The sequence below is a fragment of the Ahaetulla prasina genome, chromosome 11, assembly GCF_028640845.1.
Source record: "Ahaetulla prasina isolate Xishuangbanna chromosome 11, ASM2864084v1, whole genome shotgun sequence".
Lineage (NCBI taxonomy): Eukaryota > Metazoa > Chordata > Lepidosauria > Squamata > Colubridae > Ahaetulla > Ahaetulla prasina.
Window position 1 is genome coordinate 27,433,460 of NC_080549.1, and position 26,373 is coordinate 27,459,832.

The 26,373-nt window shown below is 41.5% G+C and overlaps 1 protein-coding gene across 1 annotated transcript; it reads left to right on the forward strand.

Annotated features, from left to right (window-relative positions):
* PGK1 (phosphoglycerate kinase 1) lies at positions 1 to 25,010 on the forward strand. Its single transcript, XM_058197097.1, has 11 exons — positions 1 to 221; positions 3,104 to 3,154; positions 4,946 to 5,101; positions 5,185 to 5,329; positions 8,939 to 9,042; positions 10,207 to 10,326; positions 15,867 to 15,981; positions 18,852 to 19,031; positions 19,123 to 19,300; positions 19,645 to 19,743; positions 24,552 to 25,010. Exons 1-11 carry the CDS (start codon positions 157 to 159, stop codon positions 24,590 to 24,592), a joined length of 1,254 nt encoding a protein of 417 aa, XP_058053080.1. The 5' UTR covers positions 1 to 156; the 3' UTR covers positions 24,593 to 25,010.
* Positions 25,011 to 26,373: the final 1,363 nt, after the last annotated feature.

Below are 26,373 nucleotides of genomic sequence, written 5' to 3' on the forward strand. Positions count from 1 at the left end.
CCGCGGGGTGGGTCAGCCTATCCAGAGGAGGCGGAGGCGGGGCGTGGCCTCCCCTGACCTTGCCAAAGAGCCCCGCGGCCTCCCTCGCTCTTTCTCTGCCTCGCTCGCTCGCTCGCTGCTTAGCCGGAGGTCGCTTTCTACGCCGGAGCCGCCAAGATGTCGCTCTCCCACAAGCTCACCCTCGATAAAGTCGACGTGAAGGGCAAGCGCGTCGTCATGAGGTGAGGCTTCCGAAGGGTCCGGGGGGGGCGCGGGGGCTGCGCTGATCCGGGAGGCGCCCGCGGCGCTTCTCCCTTCGCTCCGAGGGACGCCGCGGCCGAACCTGAAGAGCCCCCCTGGCGAGGGACGGGGAGCAAGGGCCTCTTCGCCAATCCACGGGTGGAAAGAACTCTTAAGGCAGAAGGGTCTCCAACCTCAGCCACGTTGGGGACTTCAACTCCCAGAATTCCCCTGGGAGCAAAGCTGGCTGAGGGATTCTGGGAGTTGAAGTCCACAGGTCTTAACGTGGCCGAGCCCGGCGCTAAGGAATAAAAACCATAAACCCGCTTCCCACAATACGGCGGATTAACGGCAAGGGTTTTGCAATCGGCGCCTCCCGAGTAAGAGGCCGGTCTATAGGGCGTAGGGACCTCCCCTCGTAGGGGCGCTAAAAGAAGGAACCGGGCTTTCCATGCCGGGGGGCCGGGTGGGGGGCTTGGCTGGGGAGGGAGGCGCCCTTCCTTCCTTCCTTCGGGGCTTGATTGACCTGCAAGCGTCTCAGTGCCAGAACTGGGGGGCGGGGGGCTGTCTGTGCAAATGGGAAAGGGTCATCATCTCTCGCCCTAGACTTGATTTAATTGAGATCTAGATCAGGGGTCTCCAACCTTGGCAACTTTAAGACTTGTGGACTTCAACTCCCAGAATTCCTCAGCCAGCTTTGCTCCCAGGGGAATTCTGGGAGTTGAAGTCCACAAGTCTTAAAAGTTGCCAAGGTTGGAGACCCCTGATCTAGATAATGGTATATAGGTAATCTAAGGGCCTGGTTTGGATAAAACTCAGCAGCACTTTTTCGTGCAGCTGTTGATAAAAATAGGATCGCCAGTGTCCAATGACAGATATGGCACAAGAAGAAGATAGATAAGATAACGGTCCATCTGCCATTGAAAATTGAGGGTCTCATTCGCAAAATGGGACTGAGACAAAGAACTAACTGCTTAAACCTGTGCCTGAAAAGGAAGCCAACAACTACTATGACAACTGCAGTTTTGTGTGGAATGGAGATGATGTTTTAAATAGTTTTAAGTCTTAAGACCTTAAAATAAATGAAAAATTTGCTCAAGGTCATTGAGGACTAGCTAGGATTTTGCATTCTATCATTATTCTCTTGAAGCCATTTCCCTATTCAAGATGTTTTGCCTTTTAGCTAAAGAGAGAAAGGCATTCTGAATTTACATCCACATCAGTATTTTTCCTTGCCTTGAGGGCTGGAGGTTTTTCCTGTTGCTTGCTACATATAAAATGGATATGCTGCCAGATTTTGCAGTGTCATTCCCAACATTCCTCGGTATTGAACATGCAAGCGCTGCCTGCTAGGGGTTGCAGTTTAACCCCATTCGAGCAACAACCCCTTCCAATACATTGCTGAAAGGGTTGGATGGTGGGAGTTTTGTCATAAAATCTGCAAGCTTCATTCTGGAACCTGCTTTAATTACAGTACAGATCATAAATTAACCTCCTATGATTCATTTCTTGTCTTCCAAAAACATTTTGTTCCAGGGACAATGTGCATTGACATAATTCATTAATTCATTTTTTCTTTATCAAAATGACTTGTGCTAATACCCAGTATTTGGTGACTTGCAATCTGGATCAGAGTCCTTCCACTTAAAAAAAGGGGTGGGGTGTACTTCCCCTTCTGTTCTGACAGAGTTTGAGAATCTGATTCACAAAGCTCTGGGTTTCCCATTTCCCATTTCTGATCTTGTGGAGTAATGGAATCTTGATTCAGATGGCAGAGGTCAACCTCTTCTCTTTGTTTAGCAACTTCTCCATCTTACACCTACATTTATAGCCTAAATTGCTATCCAATTAACATTTAAGTTTATTTGAATCATTGGCTTCTTCTACATGTTTAAGTTGTCCCCATCAAATAATTATTTTTGTTTCAGTTACGGTTTCCAATTTTTATTTAACTACTATATTCAATAGTATTTACATGCTAGAGTTAATTAAGTGAAAAGGTGTGATCTGTTGCTTCACTTGACACTTTGAAAATATGTGGATTGTTATTTTGAGCATTCAGAGCCAAGACATCTCCTGAAATTGCTTTTTTCAATTGCTCAAGACAAAATTCAACTTTATAACCTGTGTCTTCATGCTTATACTGTTCAACATAATTTCCTGTTGCTTCCACTTTGAGGCAAAAAGCATGGCGTTGTAAAAATGGACTCTGAAGCTCCTTCAAGCTATGTAGAGCAGGAACAATCCTTAGTTCTAGCTGAGAGTGAAGTAATTAATGGCCTTTAAAAGCCAGTAGGTCTGATCCACATAGCTACCTCCTGCTTTATGTATCAAAAGACTAGCGGTGTGGACATTTGGGGGAGGCACAGCAAATAGAAAGAAGTTTATGCACTTAGCCAAGAAAACTAGAGTGCAACAGAAACGCAGATATAATGAATGGTACATTAAACTTTGACCATAACAATTTACCCGTCCTTTATTTCAAAACATTTTTACTCTACTGATAGCCCCAAAGGTGCTTTTTCAAGAGGCAACTGGACTTTCTGGTTTCTCTTCTCTGACGAGCTGAAAAAGCTTCTTGGATGAGAAGAGAGACATCTTCAAAGAAAAACCAGAAAGTCCAGTTACCTCTTGAAAAAACACCTTTGGGACAACCAGGACCTGGATGACTGAGAATCTCCATAGACATTTACTCTACTGATAGTTTTCTTAGTTTATTAGGTATCTAGGAATGGCACTGTTAGCATGATGCAATATCTGGTCATTTTGTACCCAAATATAATCTGATGTAGGCCCTTTTAAAAAATCTTGTAGGATTTTATTATTGCCAACGCAATGCTTTAATCTGCTTATAACAGTAACATTTTATCTTATTCTTTTTAAGGGTTGATTTCAATGTACCAATGAAGAATAACAATATAACCAACAATCAAAGGTAAGTGGTTATTTTTTTAATTCCAAAGAGTTCTGGATAATACTGTTTATTCCAATGGATTGCAAGTCAATATGAGGCCATAGGGTTTTTTATTTTAGTTTCAAGAAGAGATTGGACTGCCATCTGTCAACAATGGTTTAGGGTCTCCTGCTTCGGTGGGGGGTTGCACTAGATGACCTACGAGCTCCCGTCCAACTCTGTTAATCTGTTAAAAACATCAGTCAGTATTCTCTCGAAATCAGGCTTTTAAATATTTTGCTGATTTGTTTGTTCTGTCAAGTTTGTCAGATTTGACAACAATTTATCTGGCTTCATATGAGACTTCTTCTTGTTTGTGGCTAACCTTTAAGCATAAAGATGCATTCCAATCCACCAATTTTAAAACTCTTCTTCCAGAAGAAATCACTTTCCTTTCCTTGTGCATCTTTCTGTTACGCTGACAAAAGAAGACGAGGTAAAGTGGCTCCAAATATGCGCACAGAATTTCTCCCGAGAAAGCATCTTTCTTTTGGCTTAATGAGTTGAATACTGCCTGTGCTACAGAATCAAAATTTAGAGTGGTTGGAAGCAAAATAAAGTTTTGCTTTTAAGTGATATGAAATCTTTATGTATTGAGAGTTATCTTTTTAAGCAATCGTTTGAAAATGTCTTTTTGTAGAGTTACAGTCATAAGAATAAATATATTCTACTAAAAATATATATTTATATTCTTTAAAAAATATATGCTCCTCTTTTGTGCACCAAGTTGTTATGATAATGTTTATAGGATCAAAATAGTTTATGTGTGGCAGGATAACTGAAACTTCTGAATTAGATAGTACTGATCAAAGTCCTTCCAGTAGTTCAAGATGTACAAATTAGTGTGCAGAAGAGGATTCAATAGGTAGGATTTTGATGGCAAGAGATCATGTGATGGTATAATGTACAACACAGATTGGTGGCCCTTAGATGTTTCTAAGGGCCATTCATTTACTGACCATTCAAAATTACAACGACACTAAAAAAAAGTGACATGGCTGTTTTTCACACTTAACAACCATTGCATTTTTTCTATGGTCACGTGATCAAAAATCTGATGCTTGGCAGCTGGCTCGTGTTGGTGACGCTTGCTGTGCCTGGGGTCACATGATCACCTTTTCTGACCTGATAAGCAAAGTCAGTGGGGAAGGCGGTTTCACTGAACAGTCCTGTTACTAATTTAGCAACTGCAGTGATTCACAATAACAGTGGAAAGAAAGTTGTAAAATTCACTAAACAACTGTCTTGGTTAGCAGTGGAAATTTTGGGCTCAATTGTGGTAAATTGAGGATTGCCTGTAATTTGGTTACTAACAGGTGGGTATACTGGCTGTTACTTATGGAACTACAGTCCTAAGTGATTGTAAGCTTCATTGTCTATTCATGACCCACAGCAATAGCACTTAACTTATATATTGCTTCACAGGACTTTACATCTCTCTCTAAGCGGTTGACATAGTCAGCCTCTTGCCCCCAACAATTTGGGTCCTCATTTTACCAACCTCAGAAGGATGGAAGGCTGAGTCAACCTTGAGCCTGGTGAGATTTGAACTGCTAAATTCCAGTCGGCCGGCAGTCAGCAGAAGTAGCCTGCAGTACTGCACTCAACCACTGCGCCACCATGGCTCACGGCCACAGACTGTTATGTTGCAGGCAGAGCCCATAGATCATTCTGTGTTAAATATTTACCTACATAGCATGAGAGCTTTCCTTCATAGGTGCTTCCGATGAAGATTGTAAATTAAGCTTTCCAGTTTTTCTTCTGATTTCATAGAATCAAGGCAGCAATCCCGAGCATCAAGCATTGTCTGGACAATGGCGCAAAATCTGTAGTATTGATGAGTCATCTGGGCCGGCCTGATGGAGTTGCAATGCCTGATAAATTCTCTTTGGAGCCGGTAGCAGCTGAACTCAAATCACTGCTTGGCAGGTAAGATATCAAGGCTGTAATAGAAATGCTATAAAATATTTTCAGCTTCAAAAACTTGAGTCTAAATCTTGGCTCACCTCTAGAGACGTCATATTCCTGAAAGACTGTGTGGGTTCAGAGGTAGAGTCAGCTTGTGCCAATCCTGCAGATGGCTCTGTTATTCTCTTGGAAAACCTCCGATTCCATGTAGAAGAAGAAGGAAAAGGGAAGGATCCTTCAGGCAATAAGGTGAGTGACAGCCGCAAGTGTCATACTGTGTGCCTCTCAAAGAAATTAGAAAGGTAATTAAGCCATGTTTGATAATCTGTTAATAATACTTCATGCTTTCTGATGTTAATGTAACAGGAAGAATAACTAATTTCTCTGCAGCACAGTTCTAAGATAGCTTTCTCATTCAGTTGTGTCCTCCTTAGGACTTTGAGAAGGATGAGAGGAAAGGGTCGTTGCACTGTTAGATTTCCCCTTACAGGCTTGTTTTGTGCAGAATTGTAGGGCCCTATTTCCACATGGCAGTGACATAAAATACTCTCATTCCTAGGTAAGGACCATGGGGTGAGCATGCACTGTGGGACAACCCAGTTTGAAAGCATTAATACCCTTTCAGGAGAGGATTCTAGCACTCTTTATCTTTTCCAGAAAAGAAGCCATCCATGGCTGCTGTTTGGCTGTTTTTTGTAACTTAAGGGTACATAGGGCTCTCCAAGCAATGCGTCCGCACAGTCACCAGACTTTTTAAGTTGGAAACATCAGGGCCCGTATGAAGTGTCTTTGTTGGTTCATTCATTTACAGCTGGCTCTTTCCTTCTTCCTTTACCATGGAAAAAAAACCAAGCAGTCCCGCATCTTCTATCCCATTTGATATGTTGGAAAAAATTAACGTTAAGATTGCTTCGTCAGATCCTAGACTTCTCAGTTCTTACCCTTTCTAGGAATGGACACGGAAAGGCATGCATAGAGTTAATATTATCTGGCTTGGGGATCCAGGAGGAAGGCCTTCTCTGCTGTTCCTCCTGCCCTCTGGAACATCTCCCCCCCCCACCCCCCCTGTGAGGTTGACCACAACCTTCCTATCTTTTAGTAAGGGTCTAAAGACCTGGCTCTGCCAGTTGGCCTGGGATCCCAGTGGGGGAACAGCGCAATGGAGGTGTTAATTAATAACAGATCCCACCTATTCCCCCCACTCCTCCCCATGTGTCCTTGGTTTTAAAGTTTGATTTTAACATTTTATGTTTTAACTGTATATGTAACTAAGCTGGCCACAGTTACTCTATGATAAGATGGGTGGCCAATAAATTTTACAAATGAAATAAATAGGTTTATTTGGATTAAATTTATAGTATTGTGCCTTTAAAAGAGATGGAATTTGGATTAAAGTAAAGAAAGGAGGAGGAGTCTAAATTAAAAGTAAAGATGCAAGAAAAGTTTGACAAAATGCTCTATTTGATGAAGTTTTCCTATATACCGTGCTAAGAGAAACCTTTGACTGGGATCCACATATTTTTCAGACAGCCATCTGGTGTCCATGCTATCTTGCACCTCTGACATTTTCTTGAAGGTCATTTGAGAGAACTTAGTCCCAGTCAGTTTCTTTTCTTAGCATCTCTGACCCCATTAAGCCTTAAGTTCGCCTCCGTCTTGTACTATTTTGAGTTTAGAATACTGTTATACAGTATGATGCCTTTTGCAGGTTGGTGGAGACTACCCATATAGTGCTGTAAAAACATGTGCAAATGTACTTCTGAAGGCCACCTTAATTGCCACTTGAACTTCTTCCCAGATCCTGTTGCTTATGGTTTCCTATGAAGTGGTTCTTTCACCTGACATTTGATCCTTTGCTGCGGTCCTTTCTCCTTCAGTTTTGGTTGGAAAGTTCTGTTAGGCATCAGCTTCAGAGGTGATGCTGTCTAAAGCACTGTGCACATCGATGAGCCTGAGTAATAACCTTAAAACATGTTTTAATTAGTTGATCCTTAGCAACATCTAGGTTGATCCCGTTGGAAATTTGAAACATCCTGCCACATACAATGTGAATCTATACAAAAAAAATAAAGTATGGATGGCTGGAGAAACCTTTAAAGAATTTTTCCCCCTCACCATTCCTCCTCAAAACCCTCTAATGATTTGAGAGCAGATCATATCAGGAGAATGTTGTTCTTCTTCTGCTGCTTATTACAAAGTTGGGAAGAGACGGCATCAGTTTCAGTGCAATTCTCAGTAGAGGATGCAGTTTATCTCAAAATTCTTTGTCTTTAGTAAGTAGAATAGAATAGAGCTGGAAGGGACCTTGGAGGTCTTCTAGTCCAGCCCCTTGCTCAAGCAGGAGAAACTATATAAGATCTATATCATTTTAGACACTTCTTAAAAACCTCCAGCCCATGACTTCTGAAGGCAAGTTCCACTGGTTAATTGTCCTCAATGTTAGGAAGTTTCTCCTTAATTCCAGGTTACTCCTCTTCTTGATCAGCTTCCAACCATTATTTCTTGTCTTGCCCTCTGGTGCTTTGGAGAACAAATTCACCCCCTCTTCTTGTGGCAGCCCCTCAAATACTGGAATACTGCTATCAGTATTGCTGTCCCCCCCCCCCAATTCTTCTTTTCTTTAGACTAGCCAAACCTAAATCCTGCAGCCATTCTTCATATGTCTTTGTCTCCAGCCTTTGATCATCCTGGTTGCTCTTCTCTGAACTTTTTCCAAAGTTTCAACAACTTTTTTGTAGTGCGGTGACCAAAATTGGTTGCAGTATTCCAGGTATGATCTTGCTAGGGTTTTATAAAGCAGCACTAATACTTCACGTGATCTTGATTCTATGCCTCTGTTTATGCAACCAAGGATTTAGGAGGAAGAGCACCTTAAAAGTTTAATCCGTTTTTTTTTTACTTACTTTACTTTATTGTCATTGTACCATGTACAATGAAATTAAATGCCATCTTCAGTGTATATTATAATTCTAAAAATACAACAAAGTACATATCCTTCACATCCTATACAATTGCATTAATATTGCACTATACAGTAGAATTCAATATAGTTACTGCCCTGGAATTGAAGCTGTTTTTCAGCCTATTTGTCCTTGTTTTTATTACCATCTGCCAGATGGTAATAGTTCCAGAAAAAGGGTGCCTAGGATGAGATGGATCTTTAAGAATGTTTTGAACCTTCTTAAGGCAGGGGGAGCTATAAAGTTCTTCCAAAGAGGGGGAGGAGGCAACCAATGACCCTCTGGGCAATGACGGTAACCCTCTGGAGTGCTGTCCTATCTGCTACTATGCAATTGGCAAACCATACACAGGGGCAGTAAGTTAAAATACTCTCTATGGTGCAGCAGTAGAAGGTCACCAATAGAAGGTTTTCCATTCAGTTCTTGCTTCCTGAGAAGTCTCGGGTAGTATAATCTCTGCTGGGCCCTTTTGACCAGTGCTGCAATGTGAGCGCCCCAGGTCAGGTTCTCGTTTATGGTAACGCTCAGAAACTTAAAACTGGCCACGTGCTCCACTCGGTCTCCATTGTTAAGCAAGGGCTGGATGCCTGATCTGTTCCTTCTATAGTCCACTATAAGCTCCTTGGTCTTATTGGTGTTAAGAACCAAGTTATTGCCTCTGCACCACGAAAGCAAAGGTCATGATGGGTGGCTAGGTCAAAAAGCCCAAAGTGAATAGGTAACATACCTGCTATGTACTTTTTACTTCATCATCCTCTTCCTGGTTAAAGTTTCCCTTTTGCCACTGTTTGCATAGCAGTGTTATATTTAGAGAGCTTTTTGGTAAACCTTGATGTGGGGGGTGGGGGGGCTTGAGGAATGAATGTCAATTGACTTGCTCTTTTTTATTTTCTTCCAGATCAAGGCTGATTCTGCAAAAGTGGATGCTTTCAGAGCATCACTTTCTAAATTAGGAGATGTTTACATTAATGATGCTTTTGGAACTGCACATAGAGCTCACAGGTGAGTCTTTGTTGTCACACTGGTTCCTGTGTGACAACATTAACCGTTCTAGGACAGGGGTGTCAAACTGGCAGACCGGATGCGTCACGCGCAGGCCACGCTCACCCCAGCTCCGCAAATGGGGAAAACGTCACGTGACAGCAACGTGACACGGTGGGTTTGACACACGTGATATACTGGGAAGACTGTTTCTATAATACTTACTATAATAAACTGTTTTTATTTTGAATGCTTTATTTTGAATACTTTATATTTGAGAAAATATATGTCAACCGTTCCACTTGGTTCATATAGTAAATAAAGTAAGGACATTACTTTTCTCAACAAGTATAATTTACTAGACCAACATGGTTTCAGAAATAGTGAAGCCAATTCTGATATTTTCTCACACAAATAGCATGGTTAACTTTCCCTTTTCCCTTGGCCTTCCCATCATTATTAATTAGTTTCCAATGAGCTGCATTCATTTTGTTTGGAAAACCGACTCTTTGTTCCACAGACATTCCCAGCAAGTGATCTCGGGAGGCTGCCATTGTCTCATGCTCCAAGTTGGAGTTCTTTGCTTTCGTTTGTCCATCATGATCTCCCTGCCTTCCAACCCATTGTCTCTCACCATTGCTGTTGTCAGGCTGTGAGCGGGGATTGCGAAGCCAGCTGAATTGCAGCCATGACAATATAATTTAACCTTTTCAAACTTTGATTCCTACAAAGAGAACGTGTTAGATTGAGTTTTCCTTCACCTATCATTTGTATTAGCAATGAAGTTCAGCTCAATAAAAAATGTTGACTGCTGTAAGTGTTGGGTACATTGCTCTTGATATTAAAAACGCTACTAGAAGAACCTTAGTAAGGTACTAGAAGTGTACATTGTAAATGTTCTCTTTGTCAAACAATATTTTTAGTATGAATTTTAGATTTGTGGAGGAAATAGTAAGCAACATTTTTTAAAAAATTATTTAACGAAAAAGGTTCTTGAAAATCTATTTTCTTATATTTTAATCCATACAAAATCTGCAAATCAAAAATATCATTATGGCTTTGGATGGTTTGGCTGATATTTTAATTGAATACTTTCCCACTTGTTGACTTGAATAGATTTGATTTGATTGACACAGGTGCTTATCTGTATTGCAAGTTACTGATTTTTTTCCCCTTTTGCAACAGTTCCATGGTTGGGGTCAATCTGCCTCAGAAAGCTGCTGGCTTTCTAATGAAGAAAGAGCTGGATTATTTTGCTAAAGCTCTAGAGAACCCAGAACACCCCTTTTTGGCAATCCTTGGAGGGTAAGAACGAAATTGTTTGGGTTTTTTAGCAGTTTGTTTTCTTTCCCTTAAACTTGTGGGAAAATCCCACTAATTATTAGTTTGTTGGGGTTAATGATGTGGGCAAATATTTTTAATTAATATTTATGGCCATGTTATCTTTTGGTGACTTTTCAAAAAAAAACACAACCTGCCTCAGGCTTAGCATATGCTATTATGAGTTGGATCAATTAAAATAGTTCTGTATGTATTTGGCCTTTCAACAGAGTTAGCGCATATCCTGCCTGATCAGCAGTTCTGTGTGTAAATTGAAACTTTTGCCATTATGGCAGGATGGTACTGTAACTGGACACACAACTTTTACAGCGTTCAAGAGAAACATGTTGGGATTTTTTTACAAGGGAACGTATCAAATAGCAGATTAATATTTTTAATTCAAACACATGTATTTAGTGGAAATATGCTGAATTGCAGTATAAATTCAGTTTTATTTGATGTTTCAGTGGACGAGAGAATATCAAACAAATGTTGCTAAGTAGGACCAGATTTTGAAATTAGTGGCACAAGACTGACGGGAAGGGAATTCAGTGCCAGAACAACCTGTACTACAGCTACAAAGGGGGAGTGTGTGCTGGACGGTCCAGTCCAGTCCCCACTAGAAGTTTTTAAAAAAACAACCACCAGGAACAGAATCTGGCTCAGCTTGGTTCTTGCTTCACTTAAGAGTTTGGCTCAAGGAACAGCTGAAGTGCAGGAACAATTTGGGTCTCTATTCCCAAGGCTGAGAAGATCCATGGCCGAGTGTCTTTTCTGTCTCAGGCATCAGTTGAGCAATAGGTGGAGGGACTCCACTGGATGGGCACATGGGGATGAAGGTCACATGCTCCAGGCTTCTCTAGCAGAAATAACCCCGTGCTCTTACATTGTCTAACAATGTCTAACAGCATTGGTGGCAATCTTAGTACCGTCCGGAAAGGGTCTGTGACAACTTACCACGGCCATCTCTCCACAGGAGAACTCACTGCGGGACAAGAGTTACACTAATCAAAGATATTTGCAAGGAGGGACAGAATGAAATGTGAATGGCAAAAATTAAAATAAATTTTAATTTATTTTAAATGGTTGTTAAATTGTCCCACAACTAATTGTCTCACGGTGAGTTGGCCATGGCGAGTTCTCCTGCACCAAGTTGCCCGTGGTGAGTTGGCTGCAGCAAGTTATCTGTGGCAAGTAGTCCCATTCCTCCTGGAAAGATCTTGTGCTGGCATTTTCTAGATAAAGGGCATCCTGAACAATCCATGTCTGTTTCTGAGCAAGCCACCATTTTGTGTATTTGGCCACTTGGATCTGTTTGTCTGCACATCCTGTCCATCAACAGAGTCCATTGCCACAATCATCTCATCTGGCACCCCACAATGTACGAAACAGCAGCTGTGGAACTGAAACCAAAATAGAGTATTAGACCAGTAATAATTAAATAGTTATTAATTGGTGAAAATACAAGCCTACAGGTAAAGAATAACACATAATTAAGAGGAAATAAAAGAACTCTCAGTAGTTAGAAATCGAAGGTACTCTAGTATAGAGCATAGTATAGAGTCCTGGGGTTGTGCTTAAACCATTTGCCCAGAGAGATACTAAGAATTGCTATTAGGAAACAATGTAGCTTTTCCTGGTTATATTTTATTTTAGAGAATAGAATAGACTAGAATAGAATTTTTTATTGGCCAATTTGTCTTGGTGTACATAAAAGAAAAGATACATTCATCAAGGTACAACATTTACAACACAAATGATGGTCAATATATGAATATAAATCATAAGGATTGCCAGCAACAAAGTTACAGTCATACAGTCATAAGTGGAAAGAGATTGGTGATGGGAACAATGAGAAGATTAATAGTAGTACAGATTTAGTAAATAGTTCGACAGTGTTGAGGGAATTATTTGTTTAGCAGAGTGATGGCCTTCGGAAAAAACTGTTCTTGTGTCTAGTTGTTCTGGTGAGCAGTGCTCTATAGCGTCATTTTGAGGGTAGGAGTTGAACTAATTTATGTCCTGGATGTGAGGGATCTGTAAATATTTTCACGGCCCTCTTCTTGATTCGTGCAGTATACAGGTCCTCAATGGAAGGCAGGTTGGTAGCAATTATTTTTTCTGCAGTTCTAATTATCCTCTGAAGTCTGTGTCTTTCTTGTTGGGTTGCAGAACTGAACCAGACAGTTATAGAGGTGCAAATGACAGACTCAATAATTCCTCTATAGAACTGAATCAGCAGCTCCTTGGGCAGTTTGAACTTACTGAGTTGGTGCAGAAAGAACATTCTTTGTTGTCCTTTTTTAATGATGTTTTTGATGTTAGCTGTCCATTTTAGATCTTGCGATATGATAGAACCTAGAAATTTGAAGGTTTCTACTGTTGATACTGTGTTGTCAAGTATTGTGAGAGGTGGAAGTATGGAAGGGTTTCTCCTAAAGTCTACCACCATTTCTACGGTTTTGAGTGTGTTCAGTTCCAGATTGTTTTGGTTGCACCACAAGGCTAGTCATTCGACCTCTCGTCTATATGCGGATTCGTCATTGTCTCGAATGAGACCAATCACTGTTGTGTCATCTGCGAACTTCAGTAGCTTAACAGATGGATCATTGGAGATGCAGTCATTGGTATACAGAGAGAAGAGAAGTGGGGAGAGCACACAGCCTTGGGGGGGCCCTGTGCTAATTGTACAGGTATTTGATGTGATCTTGCTTAGCTTCACCTGCTGCTTCCTGTTTGTTAGGAAGCTTGTGATCCACTTACAAGTCTGTTCCGGTACCTGTAGCTGGTTTAGCTTAGTTAGAAGAATGTCTGGAATGATGGTATTGAATGCTGAACTAAAGTCTACAAAAGGACCCTTGCATAGGTCTTTGGAGACTCAAGATGTTGTAGGATGTAGTGCAGAGCCATATTAACAGCATCATCTGTTGATCTATTTGCTCGGTATGCAAATTGCAAGGGGTCTAACAGCAGATCCGTGATGGTTTTCAGGTAGGAAAGCACTAGCCTTTCAAAGGTTTTCATGACTACAGATGTTAAAGCAACTGGTCTGTAGTCATTCAGTTCCTTGATGGTGGGCTTCTTCGGCACTGGGATGATGGTAGAGCGTTTGAAGCAAGAAGGAACATAGCACATCTCTAGTGATTTATTGAAAATATGGGTAAAGATGGGTCAGCACAGACTTTTAAGCAAGAAGGAGTTATCTTGTCTGGGCCTGGAGCTTTTCCTGGCTTTTGTCTGTGAAATAGGTCCTGCACTTCCTTTTCTGTGATCACTAGGGGTTGTGAACCCAATGAAATGGGGTCAGTTGTAGGAGGCTTGGCTGTTGTTGGTGTGTCTGAGATGGGGGTTGTGGAGATAGGTGGCTGTAGTTTCCTTTCAAACCTGCAGTAAAACTCATTCAGGTCATCTGCCAGTTGTTGATTACCTTCAGCCTGGGAAGGAGGTTTGCCATAGCCGGTGATATTTTTAAGAGTTTTCCACATGTTTGCTGGTTCATTTGCTGAAAACTGATTCTTTAGCTTTTCAGAGTAGCTTCTTTTTGCTGCTCTGATCTCCTTTGTTAGTGCATTTCTGGCCTGATTGTACAGCATTTTATCACCTTTTCTGTAGGCTTCCTCTTTGGAATGTCGTAGCTGCTTAAGTTTAGGTGTGAACCAAGGTTTGTTGTTACTGTATATTCGCAAGTTCCTTGTAGGTACACATAGGTCTTCACAGAAGCTGACGTATGATGTTACAGTATCTGTGAGTTCATCCAGGTCTGCAGAGGTATCTTCAAAAATATTCCAATCAGTGCAGTCAAAGCATGCCTGTAGCTTTAATTTTGACTCCTCCGTCCAGGTCTTCACTGATTTAATTGTTGGTTTTGTGGTTTTAAGTCTTTGCCTGTAACCAGGTACAAGGTGAATCATGCAATGATCAGAGTGTCCTACAGCTGCACGTGGTAAAGACCGATAAGCATCTTTTAGTGTTGTGTAGCAATGGTCTAGAGTATTCTTACCTCTGGTGGGTTGACATGCTGAAAGTATTTTGGTAGGTCTTTCCTTAAGTTTGCCTTGTTTAGATCTCCCAAAACAATGGCCAGTGAATCAGGGTGTTTGGCTTCAGCCTCCATGATTTGGTCAGCTAGAGTTCGTAATGCCTTGTTTACACAGGCTTGTGGTGGGACATAAACAGCAATTAGAAGAAATGAGGAAAATTCACGAGGCGAATAGTATGGTTTGCAGTTGATAATTAAAGTTTCTAAATTGTTGTCACAGAATTTGTAAATTACTTTTAAATCTTGACACCAGTTGTTGTTAATATGTAGGCATAAGCCTCCTCCTTTCTTTTTACCAGATGTTTCTGTAATCCTGTCTGATCGTTCAATCTGAAACCCTGGAATGTTCAGGCTGCTATCTTCAATTGATTCATTTAACGAGGTTTCAGAGAAGCATAGCTGAATTGCGAAAATCAGAATAGTATTTGTTTAAAAGGAGTATTTCATCCATCTTATTTGCAAGTGAGCATAAATTTGTTAGGAAAAGTGAAGGCAGAGGAGTTTTAATGCAATTTCTTAATCTGTTTAAGATCCCAGCTCGTTTACCTCTCTTCCTTCGCTTCCGTCGTTTGGTTTTTTTAGTAATCCATAGCTCCGTGGGAATTGCCTCCTCCTGTGTTAGAATCTCCTCCGTGTTGTAAAGACAGGCGGGGGTGAGATCAAAGAAAGCTGCTCCTTAAAGAAATGTTGCTTAATTTTTAGCAGATGGTCTCGTGAGTAGGAAATCCTTAGTGAGTCACAGAGAACAATTAGAAATAAAGAAACCATTAGAGAGCATTTCACCGAGGCAGCCTTCGTCGGTGCCATCTTGAAGGGACACAAATCTATAATTCTGGCTATCTGGAGTAGATTTCCAGAATCGCTTTATTACAGGCAGTTTACTTGTGAGAAATGGGGATTGGAGAACTGCTTAGTCCAGATTTGGGCCTTGCAGCCTGAGAACCCTGAAGAACTTCAGCTGCTGGTTACCAGAGTAAGACATTTGGGCAGGAGAGGGCAGCCTAGCACAGCTAATAGCATTTGGAGAGGAGATGTTGGAGTCTTCCTTTTTATTTTGTTTTCTTTTTTAAAAGTCCAGCCTTTAATGCATCCAGAGAACCACAGTAATCACCCATTCTGTAAAAGGGATTGGAACAACAGGGTTAGGGTCTACCTACCTCAATACATTTTGGATAATTATAAATTATTTGTATTGACAATTTATAATATTTTGATTTTTCAAACCAGAGTGGAAAATTGATGTGTCAAATCAATTTAGAACTTCAATTCTTTTGACTTGAAAGAGAGCCAGGAATATGGATGTGTGCCTGTGTAAGCTTTACTTATATAGGTCAAAAAGAGTAAATGAGTTTACATATTTCTCCCATTTAACAATAAAACATGTTTTTACAGTCTAATTAGCTGTTTTCTTTGTCAAGCATTTTTATTTCAAATATTCCACAGAAACATTTAACAACTTGGATCTCTTTTTCTCTCTACTCCTTAGAGCTAAGGTTCAGGATAAGATTCAGCTAATCAATAACATGCTGGATAAGGTCAATGAGATGATTATTGGTGGTGGAATGGCCTTCACCTTCCTCAAAGTACTCAACAATATGGAGGTATTTATTTATTTTATTTCTACAGGTGTCCATCTCAAACAAGTGGCTGTGTGCTACAATGCTGTATTTAGTTGAGAAAAAGTAAATATAAAAGAACAATTCTTTGTATTAATCAGTGTTAAATGTTTAGTAAGTTGTTGATCATATACAAGACAATTTTCCCTGATCTACTCTTTTATATGTTCATATTTCATTAATATTGCTTCTTTGACCAAGCTACTGTAACACTTCTAATTTAGACCTGAACTTTCAGAAGTCATACTGCAAATGATTTTCTTCAGCCTCTTACTAACCTTCTGCCAGCAGTCACTTCATAGAAACATAGAAAATTGATGGCTGAAAATGTATTAAAATGTTTTTTTATTTTGAAAAGGCAACTTGACTTATTTTTGAGGAAAAACAAAATGTTTCGCTTCCTATCCTGGAAGCTTCATCAGTTGTATTGGATGCTGTGGGAGATGGAAGGACAATTATTGACAGTTGAGATTAGTTGGTGGGGCAGAATGGGGAGGGATGAGAAATGGGGAAAAAGGGGTTGTTGTTGTTTGCGGTCAACTGGTCTTAACACTCTCTGAAAGCCATTGTGGTTACTTGGGGCTTTATCTGTGATTCAGGGTCACCTAAATCAGAGGTGTGGAATCTTCTTGGAACACCCAGAAGGACTGCATTGTAAATTGGAGTAGGTGGTATCTTATCCCTCCTCCTCTGTTGAGAGAGGGCTGCTCAGTGTTAACTTAAGTGGCCTCTTTTACCCCTCTTTCAAATCAGTGGTCCTCTCTATCCAAAATGTGGACTTTGCTATCTTCAAAAGAGTGACCCTTATCTTTCAAATGCATATGGACCACTGAATCGTGTCCTGATGGGTTAAATCTCTCATGTTGTGCCATTTGCTTCTGAAATGGTTGTTTTGTTTCACCAATGTACAGATCTGCACATGTCTCACTGCATTGTACCCGCATCATAAACATGTTTCATCTTTCGGGTGGACAAGTTTCTGCTTTAATGCACTCTTGGGCTTAAAATGTACACATTTGTGATGTTGGTTGAAAATCCTCCTGAGTTTTTCAGATATTGCAGCAACATGCAGTGACAATGTTGCTTGGTTTGTTACTCTGTTCCTTGGGTAGAGGAGGTCATGCTGTGTCTTTTTTGGATTTGATGAAGCCCCAGTTAGGATAGCAACTCTGAGGAATTCCTTATTGTGTTCCAGTTCTTTTCTTTTCCCTCTTTACTGGTAGGCAAACTTTTAGCCCAAGGGCGTAGGATTCTGATCACTCCCAATTTGTGTTCTAGTGCAGGGGTCTCCAACCTTGGCAACTTTAAGACTTGTGGACATCAACTCCCAGAGTTCCTCAGCCAGCTTGAACTCTGGGAGTTGAAGTCCACAAATCTTAAAGTTGCCAGGGTTGGAGACCCCTGTTCTAGTGGGTAGTGAGAATTAAAATGCAAATACTGATCAGTGTGTGTTGGTTTTTTGTAAGATTCAATATTAAGGCTTCTGTCTTCCGTAATGTGTACAGCACAGTCCAGGAAAGCCAGGTGGTTTTCCTTAACATCTTCCTGATGGTATCCGTCCACAGTGTTGATGTGTTTGGTGAAGGATTCCACTTCCTGTGTACTTCTTGACCCAAGTATCCTCCACATACCTCTACCAGTGAGTTGGTGAAATTCCTGGGAATGAGTTTAGGGCTTTGGTTTCTACCTCTTCCATGTACAGATTTGCCACAATGGGGGACACAGGTGAACCCATGGAGGCCCAACATGGCACATAGGTGGTCTGGGCTGAGGTTGGTTCTGTTACCTAATGTGCTGTCTTGTAGCAGACATTTCTTCATTACTGTGACAGCTTCAGGTGTTGGAATGCAGGTGTAGAGTGTAGATCCATAGTTGCATCTGGATCCAATTTTAGTTTCCAAGCCATGTCCTGTGAATTGTTGATGTGATGAATGGTGTTGCCAATCAAAGGAGCTAATAAGATGGTTGTTTTGCAGTGTTGTAGGTGACAAGAGTTGATGCTGCTGACAATTGGTCTGAGTGGATTTCACCCTCTGGATTTGTGGGAGTCCATATACACTCTGTATGCATGAGTGGCTTCCCCAGGGTAAAGGCAAAAGTATTGTGGATTGTCAGTTACATTGTCCTTAAGTAGCTTTTGCAACTTGTTGACCGTTTTCTTATAAAATATATGGACTGCCTAAAATCTACAAAGAGGGAATACTTTCCTTTCCCATTTCTTCCCCTCCCCACTCCATCTTGTCAGAACCTACTAATCTCAACTGTCAATAACTGTCCTTCCATCTCCCACAGCATCCAACATAACTGATGAAGCTTCTGGGATGGGAAGCAAAAGGTCTTGCTTTTCCTCAAAAATCAGTCCAGTTGCCTTTTCAAAAGGAAAAACCACTTTCGATGACCAGGATAACTGAGAATCTTCATAGACATTCTGTGGCAGAAAAAGACCTCGTGGTCCATCAAGTCTGCCTTTTGAGTTTAATTTTATCTTTTTAACTTTTGTGGGATGATGGATATGTGTTTATCCCAAAGCATGTTTAAACTCAGTTACTGATGATTGACCCATCAGCTCCATTAGAAGTTTCTTCCAATCTTCCGCTACTCTTTCGGTGACGTAATACTTTCTAGCATTACTTTTGAACTTCTCTCCTAACTCCAATGTTCTTGATGTTTGCTTATTATTGAAAATACTGCCTTCTAGAACCTTAATTTATTTAAAGGTTTTGATCATAGTCCTCCCTTTTCCTTCTTCTTTAAGAATACATATTTGCAGGGGTCTTTTGTGGCACTCGTTGATTTTATTGCAGCTGGCACCACCATTTATCTGCTACTGAGCGTGCCATCTTTGTTTCTTCCAGATTGGCAACTCTTTGTTTGATGAAGAAGGATCAAAAATCGTCAAAGATCTGATGGCCAAAGCTGAGAAGAATGGTGTCCGGATCACTTTGCCTGTTGACTTTATCACTGCAGACAAATTTGATGAGAATGCTAACACTGGAGTAGCTACATTGGCCTCTGGCATCCCTGCAGGCTGGATGGTGAGTGGAAGAAATCATTGTTAGGCGTTTTTCTTCTCTGCACTTTCCAGGGGGAAGGGCTGAATGGTCTCCTTTGCTCCCTTGGTCTTAGGGATTGGATTGTGGCCCTGAAAGCACTAAGCTCTTTGTCGAAGCTGTGGGCAGAGCCAAGCAAATTGTGTGGAACGGTCCAGTTGGTGTCTTTGAGTGGGAGAAGTTTGCCAAAGGAACCAAAGCCGTGATGGATAAAGTAGTGGAAGTTACCAGCAAAGGCTGCATCACCATTATCGGTACAAATCTTCCTGTTGTTCTTCTGGGTCTCAGTTTTTTATTATTACCTTTTTGATCAATTTGAACAATGTCTTTCACAGAAGGAACAGAGGGCATTGCTAAACATTGTCAAATTCAGTAATATCGATACCACCTATCTCTGTTGCCCTTATTTTGTATTGGATTGTACTTTGGATTGTCCAACATATCCAACTGGCAAAGAATGTTTGGAATGGTACATGGAGAGAACCTCTGGCTGGAAGTGGGGTGCTCTGATCCTTCTTTTAAATGGTTTTAACAATAAACAACACATTTTGGTATCAGCCCAGTTGTGTGTCCTCAAACAGTCCAAACTATTTTACAGGTGGAGGAGACACTGCTACCTGCTGTGCAAAATGGAATACGGAAGATAAAGTTAGCCACGTTAGTACAGGAGGTGGAGCCAGTCTGGAACTTCTAGAAGGTAATGGGTTTCTTTTTTTTTTCCTTTTTAAATTACCTGATGAGTTAATAGCTTGCTTTAAGCACTGCTCCTGCCACAAACTTTTTTGTTGTTCAGTCGCTGAGCCATGTCTGATTTTCGTGACCCCATGGACCATAGCACGACAGGCACCCGTCCTCCAATGTCCTGGGAGTTTGCCCAAATTCATGCTCATTGCATCAATAACACTATCTAACCATCTCAGCCTCTGCCGCTCCCTTCTCCTTTTGCCTTTTCCAACATCAGAATATTTTCCAATGAGTCCTCCCTTCTCATTGTGGCCAAAGTATTTCAGCTTCAGCATCTGTCCTTCCAAAGGACAGTCAGGGTTGCTTTCCTTTAGGATTGACTGATTTGACCTCTTTGCAGCCCAAGGGACTCTCCACCACCACAATTACTTCCGAAGCATCAGTTCTTCGGTGGTCAGCCTTCTTTATGGTCCAGCCATACATTACTACTGGGAAAACCGTAGCTTTGCGTATATTTATTTTTTATTTATTTATTTATTTTTCATATTTATATACCACCCTATCTCCCTAAGGACTCAGGGCGGTTCACAGGCAATTAAAATACATATAAATACAGATTAAAAACTTATTCTATTGCCAAATTAAAAAACTTATTCTATTGCCAAATTATTAAAAACAATATTAATAGTAAAAACCCCTTAAAACCAATAACTTTAAAATCTAATCCAGTCCCGCGCAGATGAATAAGTGTGTTTTAAGCTCGCGACGAAAGGTTCGGAGATCCGGAAGTTGACGAAGTCCTGGAGGGAGTTCGTTCCAGAGGGTGGGAGCCCCCACAGAGAAGGCCCTTCCCCTGGGTGTCGCCAGACGGCACTGCCTAGCTGATGGCACCTTGAGGAGTCCCTCTCTGTGAGAGCGCACGGGTCGGTGAGAGGTATTCGGTAGCAGTAGGCGGTCCCGTAAATATGGACCTTTGTCATCAAGGTGATGCCTCTGCTTTTTAATAGGCTGTTAGGTTTGCCATCGCTTTTTCCCACAAGGAGCAAGCATCTCTTTTAATTTCATGGCTGCGGTCACTGCAAGGAAATAAAATCACATTGCTAAAGGCTAGCTGGTAGGATTTTGCTAGCGTGTGAAATGAGAACAATTGTTCAGTAGTTGGAACATTTTTTGGCATTGCCCTTCTTTGGGATTGGAATGTAAACTGACCTTTTCCAATCCTGTGGCCATTGTTAGAGTTTTCCAAATTTGCTGGCATGCTGAATCCAGGAGTTTAACAGCATCATCTTTTAGGATTTTAAATAACTCAACTGGAATACTGTCATCTCTGCTAGATTTGTTGTTGGTAATACTTCCTAAGGGCCATTTGATTTCACACTCCAGAATGTTTGGCTCAAGGTCAGCGATTACATCATCATGGTTATCAGGGACAGTAGTTCTGTGAATTCTTGCCACCTCTTCTTAATCTCTTCTGTTAGGTTTCTAAAGATGGGTGCCCATCTTTGCATGAAACATTCCCTTGATAGCTCCAATTTTCTTGGAAGTCTTTCTCTAATCTTTCCCAGTCTGATGTTTTCCTCAGTTTCCCTGCATTGTTCATTTAAGAGGGCCTTCTTATCTCTCCTTGCTTTTCTCTGGAAATGTATGTTCGGTTGGGTGTATCTTTTCCTTTCTCCCTTGTCTTTTGCTTTCGTTCTTTCCTCAACCATTTGTAAGGGCTCATCAGCCACTTCGCTTTTTTGCGTTTCCTTTTCTTTGAGGTGATTTTAGTTGCTGCGTCCTATACAATGTTTCAAACCTCCATCCATAGTTCTTCAGGCACTCTGTCTACCAGATCAAATCTCTTAAATCTATTGATCACCTCCTTTGTATATTCATAAGGAATATGATTTAGGTCACACCTGAGCTTGAGCAGCCTAGTGGTGTTCTCTAACTTTCTTCAATTTAAGCCTGAATTTTGCAGTAAGAAGCTCATCATCTGAGCCACAGTCATCTCCAGATCTTGTTTTTATTGACCATACAGAGCTTCTCCATCTTTGGTTGAAAAGTAGGTAATCTGATTTTGAACTGATCATCTGGTGATGTCCATGTGTAGAGTTGCCTTTTGGGTTGTTGGAAAAGAAGGTTGTTGTGGTCGGCATATTCTCTTGACCAAATTCTGTTAGCCTTTGCCCTGCTTCATTTTGTATTCCAAGCATGCCTGTAATTCCAGTTGCCCCTTGACTTCCTACTTTAGCATTCCAATCCCCTATGATAAAAAGGAGATTTTTTTTGGTATTATTAGTTCCACAAGATGTTGTAAGTCTTCATAGTATCAGTCAATGTCAACCTCTTCAACATTAGTGGTTGCATTACTGCGATGTTGAATGGTTTGCCTTCGATTTGAAACCAAGACCATTCTGTCATTTTTGTGATTGTACCCCAGTCCTGCTGTCCCAGTCTTTTATTGACAATGAGGACTATTCCATTTCTTCCAAGGGATTCTTGCCCACATTAGTAGATACAAGGGCCACCTGAGTTAAATTCACCCATTCCCGTCCACTTTAGTTCACTGATTCCCAAGATGTCTACGTTCAATCTTGCCATCTTATGTTTGACCACATCCAGCTTACCTTGATTCGTGCATCTTACACGAATCTTACAGGTTCCTATGCAATATATTTCTTTACGACATCAGACTTTCCTTTCCCCACCGGACACATCCACAGCTGAGCATCCTTTTGGCTTTGGCCCAGCCGCTTCACTCTTTCTGGATCTACTTGTAATCGCCCCCACCCCCATTCTTCCCAAGTAGCATATTGGGCACCTTCTGACTTGAGGGGCACATCTTCTGGCATCATATCTTTTCACTTTTGGTACTGTCTATGGGGTTTTCTTAGCTACTGGAGTGGGCTCCCCTTCTCCAGTGGGCCACATTTTGTCAGAACTCTACTATCATCTGTCCGTCTTGGGTGGCCCTACACGGCTCATAGCTTCTTTGAGCTGTGCAGGCCCCTTCGCCATGACAAGGAAGGCAGTGATCCATGAAGGGGCTGAAGGCTGCTAGTGCTCTTGTGGTCTAGACAGTTGATAGGAAGATCATATAGCAGCAGCAACTTGGTGCAGAAAATATTAAGCTATTGATTTTCTTATAAGTGCTTAATTTAGGCATATGCACTTTGCCTAAGCAAGATGAAAAAACGGGCTTCTTAAAAGCTGTATTAGTGGGTCCAGTGCAGTCACTGGGCCCATTAATACAGCCCAGTCTAAAACATGTGAGTCTGGATTACCATTCACTCTCACTACTGTGCAATTCTACCAATTAGTTGTGTATCATCCAAAACTACATTTTATAGTGAAAAGAATTTATAACAAAAAGTATCCTTGTAGAACCTTAAACGTGAACAGATTTATTATGCAGCGAGTTTTCATTGGTGTAGTGCATTTGCATCTGATGAATTGTATCCATGAAAATTTATGACAAAATTAAATAGATGACTTTTAAGGTGCTACGGGATTCCTAGTTTATTGGCAAAGACTAATGCTGTCACCTCGTGGGAAAAAAAATTATACTTGTCTTTGTGGGCTGCATTGTTCTGTGAATGATTTGATTTCCTCTAGTAATTAAGCTGTTTCCCAATACATACACATTTTGTCTTTCTGTTGCCTTTACTTACTGTCTGAAAAATAAGCCAAACTAAAGTCTTCTGCAACTATTATTACCAGAAATGCCATGCTGGACAGGCTCTTTGTCTCTGTTGCCTAGGAATTAACAATGAAAGGGAAAGAATGTGCACTTGGAGAGAGAGCCCATGAAAGTGAAATGTCCTCTTTAGTTCAGACTGTTAGCATTCAAAATTTAGGTTTTCCTCAGTGGTTCTAAACGGTGGTGGTATAATTTCCTCAAGATATAATGCAGGCTTAGTAAAGGTGTACATTAGCTAAATTCCCTAAAACACATTATTAAAAAATATGAGAATTAGGGTGTGTCTTCTTAGAACAGATAATATCACGTTTCCCTGAAAATAAGACCCTGTCTTATATTTTTTTGAACCCTGAAATAAGCGCTTGGCCTTATTTTCAGGGAGGTCTTATTATTTTGGGGTGCGTGGAACAAGATAGGGCTCCTCTTGCTGTCTTACCTGATTTCCAGCTCTGTGTTTGAATATTTTCAGGGAGAACTTATTTTCGGGGGGGGGGGGGGGCTTATTTTAGCCCATGCACTCAAAAGCCCGATTGGGCTTATTATCAGGGGATGTCTTATTTTCAGGGGAACAGGGTAGATTTCTCTCCGTTTCTGTTATTTTAAAAGTACATTTGGTGCAGCATGTAATTTGCTCAATTTGGGTTAAAATTTCTGATTAATATTTCACCTGGTGCCCTTGATGAACTGCTACTTCAGCAATAGGTGGTCTTTTCCTTGTTGAAAGCCACTTTCTCTGTGTGCTGCTACACCGTACATGCTAGACAGTGGGCAAGTCAAACCAAAAATAAATGACTATTGAAATGAATACGAGGGCTACCTCTGCACTGCTCCACATGCATGATGAGAACATACTCACCGGTAGTTCTCCATGCAGGCATTATCAGTTGGAGCAGCCAATTCAAATTCTTGAGTTACTGTGTTTTATAATCCTGGGTAATATAACATATCTTTTGATTGTCTTAGTTGTGCAGAAATCCCTGGAATTTTCTATAATGGCCCCTATTCCTTCAGCGTTCTAAAGACTCCAGCAGGAGAAAGCAAAGACTTCTGGGAGGTGAGGGGTGGGAGACTGAGATGTTGAAATGAGCTGTGCTGAAGTTAGTTATTCATGCTTGTGTCTTTTCAACCATGTGCAGGTAAAGTTCTTCCAGGTGTCGATGCTCTGAGCAGCGTGTAATGCGTAGGATGTGGGGTAAATGAACACCACTTCTCTGACTGTTCCTCTGCGCCAGCATTTAAAGTAGATCCTGCACCACCTTCGTAACTGTTCAAGCAGCAGAGCACAAAGTGTAGAAGAAGCGGACTCAGGCTCTGCTCTGCAAAGACGACGGTTTACATAACACTGATTTGTCTGTTGCTATCTCATCTGAACTACTGTATTGCTGCTTAAAACGGCTTCTGTTATTTTTCACAGTGTACATATTCATATTTTAGCCTTTTAAAATAGGCAGAGTTCCCTGATGTCAGATTTTCAAAACCATCCGTTTGCTTCCGTGGTACTTTAGCTGCTTCACACAATCCACAAGCAAGCAAAAAACATACATTTCAGGATATGAATGTAAGCTTTCAAATAAATGTTTAAGTGTGAGTAGAAATATTTCCTTTTGAGTGTATTTTTTCTAAATTTCGCTACATAATACAAAGTTTATACGATTAGAACATCTCTCAGGAATTGTTTTAAGGACTGACCAAGATAGTCTATCCTTAGCATGTCTAGGAAAAACTTTTTAAAAAGAGTTTGAATCGTGTCCAATTACTGAGGGACTGTAGCAATATTCAGATTATTCTCTTGGCTTCTCTCAGTCGGGGAAAACGGCCGTCAGGAATGGGTAATCTCTTCTCGTTGCTGATTGGACCGAGTCTTTTAAATTGTAGTTTGTGGTCCCCGCCTCCTCCTATTTCCCTCCAGCTTTTTCGACTCGGTTTTGCTAGGACCGGAGCGTTTCTAATTACCTCAGACTGGGTTTCTAGTTTGAGGGATTGAGTTTGTGGTTAACTTAGTTTTTAATTTGGTGTTTAATTTAGTGATTAATTGGGATTTTTTCTTTCGTGAATACTGTAAATATTTTTCTTTTTTTCTTTTTTTTTCTTTTTGATTACTTGACTTGACTAGTGGAGAGCGGTGAGCAGGGATCTGCTCCCGAGCCCACAGGGCCGCCCAGGCGATTTCGCCAGCTAGCCACCACAGCGCTCACGGGTTTCGTCCCCGTGGCGCGAAGAGCCGCCGGAAGATTCGGGAGGCATAGGAGCGGCTCACGGGGGTCGTCCCAGAAGCGCTCCTCTTAACCGGCACTCTTCAGCTCCTCTCTCTCTCAGCTCCCCCGTCAGATCCCGGCCGCGGCAAGGGTTCAAACGCCAGAAGCCGCGGGCCGAGCAAAAACACCCAGCCTTGCCCCAGAAAAAATTTTTCCGGCGAGTTCGGGGCCGCCATTTTTAGATTTTTTTTTTTTTTTTTTGCCTTTTGCTTCATCAAGGGCTGCAGGTAGACGGGGGAGGCCAGTGGACGGCCTTTTAGGCTGTCGGGCTAGCAAGGGGGCGGCGACCACAGAAGACCGTGGTCAAGAAGAGGAGAGAGAGAGAGAGAGACAGAGTGAGAGGAGAGCATCGAAGTTGCCGCTGGACGTCCACAACAGAAGCGGCAGGCCAAAAGGAACGTGAGTAGGCCCAAGCGGCCGTAAATTGGCGGGAAAGGTTCCTTTTCAAAATGGCGGATGCCTGTAATTCCCAGACCGCCTTGCCAGCTTCCATTCAGAAGGAAGCAATTCTGGATGAACCAGGGGAGGGTCCCTCTACAGCCCCTCAAGTCTCTCCTGTCAGGGGGCGAAAAATTGCCAGGGCCAAGGCCAAGAAAGGTGCTCAAGCTGAGGAGAGACGCCATAGGGCTCTGGAAAGAGTATTCTCCAAGGCCTCAAAGAGGGCTCATCGGTCTCCTTCCCCAAAGCAAGGGGGAAATCAGAA